Source organism: Salvelinus sp. IW2-2015, unplaced genomic scaffold, assembly GCF_002910315.2.
Source record: "Salvelinus sp. IW2-2015 unplaced genomic scaffold, ASM291031v2 Un_scaffold2801, whole genome shotgun sequence".
Taxonomy (NCBI): Eukaryota; Metazoa; Chordata; class Actinopteri; order Salmoniformes; family Salmonidae; genus Salvelinus; species Salvelinus sp. IW2-2015.
Genome location: NW_019944102.1, coordinates 24,839 through 31,652, shown reverse-complemented (window position 1 = coordinate 31,652; position 6,814 = coordinate 24,839). Strand labels below are relative to the sequence as shown.

Genomic DNA, 6,814 nt, shown 5'->3' with positions numbered 1-6,814 from the left:
AGGGAGAAGAGAGAGAGAAGAGAGAGAGGAGAGAGAGAGAAGAGGACGAGAGAGAGGAGAGAGAGAGACGATGAAGAGAGAGGAGAGGGAGAGGGATGATATATAATAATATAACTATATATAGGGAGGAGAGAGGGCAAGACAAGCAGAGAGATTATTAGGGAAGAGGAGAGAAAGGAGAGAGAGAGAGAGAGCGGACGAGATGAGAGAGGAGAGAGAGAGAGAGACAGGTTTAGTCAGCAATCCAATAGAAAAGGAGAGATGGGGGATTGAGAGTGGAGCAGTGAGTGTGTTTGTGTTAGTGTGTCAGTGGTGTGTGGTGGTGTGTGGATGACCTGCAGCTCTAGTCTTTAGTGGTCTGTGTGCTGAAGGACAGGCAGGAGATGAGAATTACAGGTCAGCCAGTCTTCTCCTCCTCGTCCTCTTGGCTCTGTACCCTCTGCCAGGTAGGGCTAACATAAACACCCATTCTATAAACAGAGCACTCACACGGATCGATTACTCACACACAAACACAACTTACATACACGACTTACTCATAAATGCCACTAATACAGCCATTTAAACAGACTAATAAACATGATCGTTTAGAACATCTGCGACTTACACACCCCACCACCCCACCACACCCATAACCCACACACACTACCACGCCAGCACACACACACACACAACACAACACAACACCACACACAGCACACCACCACACGACACACAGAACACACACTAACCCACAACAGGCCACATACAAGCACATCACACACACACAACACACACACAGACTCACACACACACGCACCAAAGCAAATGCAAAAAGGCCAAGATGACAATTCGTAATGAATTTTGCACTGTCACACAACAATGTATTTCATGGCGACACAAAAGGGTTGCCATGGTAAGGCATCGGTTAGGGGCATGGCTTGCCAGTGATGGCAGATTGCACTGCGAAAAAACACCCCAGAACGCAGAAAAATATGAGATTTAGTCCAACCTGTGTCAGCAGGTACTAAACTGCTTGGCGGAAGACGAGAAGAGAAGGACAGGGCCCTGAAGCTGTCTCCTGCTGAGTGCTCACAGACAGAAACCACAAAGTTCAGCACTGTTTCCTCTATTCTAAAGGACTTCAGCTCTCTCTCCACACTTCCAAGCAACGCTTGTGGCTTGGCAGGCTGGCAGTATGGATGTGTGCTGAGAGGGCACAGAAGTATGCCGGGCAGGCAGCATGCAGAGGGTAACTATAACTGCTCCAGGCCAGGGAGGAACCGCAGGGCGAGGGAGAGGGAAGGTTTGTGTATCGCATGTGTGTGGTGTGTGAATACAAGTTACTTGCACTCCTACCTACATATCTACACGGCCTGCCTAAGCAACTATGTTCAACAGATGATCACAGCGTAGAGAAGGCAACAAGATTGGGATATTTAGCAGATTTATACAATGGCACTTAAGTGTGTGTGTGTTTGTGTGTGTGTGTGTGTTGTGTGTGTGTGTTGGTGTGTGTGTGTGTGGTGTGTGGCTGGTGTGTGTTGTTTGTGTGTGATGTGTGTGTTGGTTGTGTTGTGTAGTGTGATGTGTGTGTGTGTGGTGTGTGTTGTCGTAGTGTGTGTGTGTTGTGTGTGTGGTGTGTGTGTGTCGTGCCTGTGTGGTGTGTGATGTGTGTGTCTTGGTCTTGTTTGGGTGTTTGTGGTTGTGTGTGTGTGTGTTGTGTTTGGTGTGTGGTGGTGTGTGGTGTGTGTGTGTGTCTGTGTGTGTGTGTGTGTGTGTGGTTGCGTTCTGATCGCTGTACACCATCTTACTTGCTTGATAAGTTTTCAGAGAGGCGGCTGAGAAAAAACTTTCAAATCAGTGCATTAATACGCAACTTGGGGGCATATTGGCCTGTGAGCATGCCAGTAATAGAGCGGCAGGTGAGGAGGCTTGAGTGAACTGTTTGATATGGCTTGTTGCTCTCTCTCTCTTTCTCCCTCTCTCTCTCTTTCAATTCAATTTCAATTTAAGGGGCTTTCTCTCTCTCTCTATTTCTTTCTCTCTCTCCCTCCATCTCTTTTGTGTCTGTTCATGTGTGTTGGTCTCTGTCTGAACGGTGGGAACATGTCTGTGTTGTTCTCCAGATACAGATGACTTGTCAGCGTTTGTCACCGGGATCGTTCTCTACAGAAACCTGGGCAGCATCCTATCTATACAGAGGTGAGAGGGTTTATTGACATCTCTACTTGCAATGCTTTCTCCAGGGATGCGTCAAAAGTAGTGTACTATAAAMGGAACGGGGTGCCATTTGGAATGCAGGCCAGCACAGAACGCATCCCAGAAGCTCTTTTGATTGGTGGCTAATGGGCTTTGAATGCTACCACGTAGTTCCTTAGTCTCTTGTCTGTGTAAAAGGATGTTCGAAGGAGCTAGAATTAATGACATTTCAGAGAACTGCTTTATGCTAAGCACATGTATTCAAACACCATGTGTATTTGTGAGCTACAGCGTTCTCTCATCCAGTGAGGAGTGTTCTCTCCGTTATGTTAATGTTACGTGCATGTATAATGAGATGGAGGAACATAGGCTAGCGTGGCCGAATCACACTCAACCCTCCCACATACTTCATTCACTGCAAATTGATGTGTTTTGTAGCCCTTTCCTGCCGTCAAATGACCTAGTGGCCTCATGGGTGGAATGTTATTAATATATTTCATAATTTCATAATTAATAAACGTTATTTCAAAAACACACCTAAAATCCGGTGTAATATTGGGATGCAAACTCACAAGTTAATACATTTCAACTCTATATCTGACATGGTACAGGTGTCTCTTTTTAAGCCCATAACCATGTATGTGAGGTGTATACTTTAGTTTCAAAGTAGATTTGTTTAACACTACCAAGAAACAGCCTGTGTGACCCTGATTTAGCCCACTGCAGTAAAAGGTTTTGTAACAGATGCCTCTTTCCATTCACCAAATTGCGGGTGCACAGTGGACTGTTGGGGWTAGGAAGCTGGAATTATTTGTGAGTGGACAAACGTGCGCATTTGAAGTGATTGTTTGACAATCAGTTGAAAACATCATGACTGGTTGTTTTTATGCCACATTAAAAGGTAATACATGTTAGAAGTGATATGACAGATCTTCACTAGGTCTAGAGCACAAGGCCCACAGAGATCATAWACGAAATGAATAGGGATTCTATAGGCCTATGTAATTCTATGATTACACCACGGCTATAAAAAATGTATTGTGTGCGCGCTTGGGTGTCCCGTACCGGTAAGAAATGAATTCTACTTTCACCCCAGGGCGTGCATGTGGAAGCTCCTCTTCTATCTTGTCTTTTTCGGGGCCTAGTTAGTTATTTTTCTTTCCTTTTTTCCCTCAGAATTTTTTTCCCCTTCAAGGAAATGTGATCAGTTTTAGACAGAGGCTGGCTGACATAAACGTTTACGTTGACTGATTGCGTTCTGAGAAGTGAGAAGGAGAAAGAGCGAGAGGGAGAGAGCGAGAGGGAGAAAGAGCGAGAGGGAGAGAGAGCGAGAGGGAGAAAGAGGGAGAGAGAGCGAGAGGGAGAGAGAGCGAGAGGGAGAGAGATGGAGGGACGAGAGCGAGGAGAGATGAGAGGGAAGAGAGGGGAAAGAAGCGAGAAGGAGAGAGGGAGAAGAAGCGACAGAGAGGAGGAAGATGGACCATAGAAGAAGGAAGAGGGAGAGAGCAGAGGAGAGAGATATAGAGGACAGAGCGAGAGGAGAGAGAGAAGTGGAGGATAGGAGGAGAGGGAGAGAGGAGAGGAGGAGAGAGAGAGAGTGAGAGAGAGAGAGCAGAAGAGTGAGAGAGAGCGAGAGGGAGAGGAGATTGAGAGGGAGAAGAGTATATATATAGATAGAAATACCATGAGTGAGCGAGCGAGAGGAAGAGAGATATAGAAGAGAAGGAGAGAGAGAGGAAAGAGAAAGAGACTTAGGAGAGGAGAGAAAAGAAGAGAGATGCAGAGGAGACATGAGAGGAGGAGAGAGGATAGGGGAGGAGAGTGATAGAGTGTGGGGTAGGGGAAGAGCAAGTATGTATATTTGATGAAACAGGACAGATAGGACTAAATTGAAGTGACTTCAACAAGTAACCAAATATAAGAGAAGGGGTGTCGAGTAGAGGGATGAAGTATGCTTGTAGTGTGAGGGGAGAAAGTGATCGATGTGCATTGTGTGTGTGAATGGAGATGCGGGCTTTGTTGCTTAGTACGGTGTGCGATGGTGTCAGGGTTGTAGGTTGGTTGAATGAGCCGTGCAGCATAACTCAAGTCCTTGAAGCTAACGATCTGATGATGTGTGCTGGTTCTCAAATGTACAAGCAGGCGAGACGCTAAACCAAATGTGACTAGGGTTCCCATGCTGACGTCGTTCAACCCATCCCACTACGTGTGTCCTCCCTTGTGCTCCCCCTCCCTCTCTGACAGCAAATACAGCACGGTGCTCCAAACTCCTACAAAACATAGTATGTCATGCCTAACCACATTCCCAATGCCAAACAAGACACCCCACCAGCGAGTCCCCTCCTCTACCACCATCGTAGCAAAACGTCCACAAGTCTACCACAACCAACCATGCACACCTTATCTAGCAGAAGCTTGTAAACCCTCTTACCACATTCTGACTAACCTACTGAGACCATCTGTGAGATACAGACGCACTAATAAACATGATCGGTTTAGACATGCAGCACGTACCAACCTGACACCCCACCTCTATCCCCATAAGCCCAAGAATCCATTGACCTTGTAGCATATCGCATCCCGACACAGCGGAACGAGCACACCGGCACACCTATGCACAAAATCACACGAGCTAGGCCTACCAACACAACAACAACAACCAACACACAACACACACACACCACACACACACACACACACACACACACACAGCATCACGTACAATCACAACAGACGACACACAATCTTATCACTTACTATCTACACAACAACAACACATCGACCCTTTAACCACTAGCACAAAGAGCCACTTATTAAGCACTTAGAAAAGCAATAAGACAAGATCAATTCAGTCCAGTCACCCCATCAAAGAGGACCTAGTGTTATGAGAAGCAACATTGATAGGTATACCAAGAGCCACACGCTGCTCCACCATGATAGTTCTCACCGCACTCTATAAAAAGCGTAGATTAACCCAGTCATGCAATATGTCAACCCAATTGATGACCGTATTCCGTTCCTTGTGGCCCCGGATTTCTGATGCGCGTTATGATGGCAGGACTGACTGCCAAAAAAAACAGCACACCCACCAAAAGACACAAGACACCTAGAACAAATATCTCCTGAGATGGGAACGAGAGTTAGTCCAAACCTGGAGTTCACAGCAAAGTAAACTAAACTTGGTACTATGTCCTGGTTGTGCGCAAGTGTCCTTCTTGGTGAAATGTACCACCTACGATAACTGCCGGACGGGTGCCCCAAGAGGACCAGGGCCTTGACTATGACCCTGTCTCCTGCCTGCCGTGCTCGAGCACAGTATCAGGAACAATACCTCGGAGACAGAAAGGTGCCCATCTCTGTTCGCTGCTATCTAATAGGAACCTGTCCAGCTCTTCTTCTCACACTCCAACACGCAATGTGGCTCTGGCAAGTCAAACTGAATAAGCTGGGACCCATTTGATAGGAATTGATCTATGAGCGACGCAGCACTCGAGAACATGCTGTAAATAGCAGAAATTAGAAGTCAACTCAATATGGCACAGAGGCCCCCATTTACTCATACGTCTAACTCCAGTGCCAGCGCGAGGAAATGACTGGGTGGAGCTAGAGCGGCCAGGATGGTAAAGTGCGGGAAGTGTAGTCCTATATATCCCATGGATGACGATTGACAATGTGTGTGAATGATGAATGAATATTTCTTTGGTGGACCCACCCTGGCTACCTGCTCGTGATGCAATCATTTACTGGATAGGTGACTCCTTCACCCACGTTACGAGGTATCGAATGTGGAGCACTGCGCTTGAGGCCGAGAAGTATACGTTCAACCAGAACTGGCAATCACCATGCAGATCGCCTACGAGAGACTGTGCTAGAGCTAAGACACTGGTGGGCATTTTTTAGCCGACATTATTACCCATGCACTAGTCTTGTTTCGTTTCTTCTGAGCTTGATGTGCCATGACTGTCGACACGACCCTGTTATTAAAGGTGTAGTTTGTCAGACCAGTTCCGGAGCTCCTTCGTGCTGTGTGGGTGTGTGTGCTGTGTGTGTGTGGAGTTGTGGGTGTGGTGTGATCGTGGATGTGGGTGGGATCGGGGGCTAACACTAACCCCCACGTGCTAACACCGCACCGTACAGTTGATCAGGATGTAGAAAATTAAAAGTGTCGCTACAGGCTTTCTCTCCTGGGCCCCACGCACACACCGAACCCCAGGCGATCAACACAAGGAGAATTGGAGAGTGGCTTTGGATCTACTGAGACAGACAAAGAGAGAGCAGGAAGGATACATATGTGTAGAGAGAAGAGAAGCGGAGGGAGAGAGAGAGAGAGAGGAGGGAGAGAGAGGAGAAGAGAAGAAGAGAGAAGAGGGAGGAGGAGGGAGAAGAGAGAGAGAGAGAGACGAAGAGAGACGAGAGAAGAAGAGAGAATGAGAGAGAGAGAGAGAGAGAAGAGAGAGAGAGAGAGATCGAGAGAGAGAAGAGAGAAGAGAAGAGAGGAGAGAGAGAGAGAGAGAGAGAGAGAGGAGGCCGAGATGAGAGAGAGAGAGAAGAGAGGAAAGAGAGGAGAAAAGAGGGAGGGAGAAGGAGAGAGAGAGGGGAAAGAGAACAGATAGAGAAGAGAGAGAGAGAGAGA

General features: G+C 47.1%; 1 protein-coding gene across 1 annotated transcript in view; it reads left to right on the top strand.

Annotated features, from left to right (window-relative positions):
* The window catches only part of LOC112074757 (adhesion G protein-coupled receptor B1-like), a gene marked incomplete at its 3' end in the record, with an annotated part of 74,032 nt that overhangs the window by 43,497 nt on the left and 23,721 nt on the right, over positions 1 to 6,814 (top strand). Inside the window, 1 exon segment of the mRNA XM_024141866.2 lies at positions 2,109 to 2,184. Coding sequence (XP_023997634.2) covers positions 2,109 to 2,184 — 76 coding nt within the window.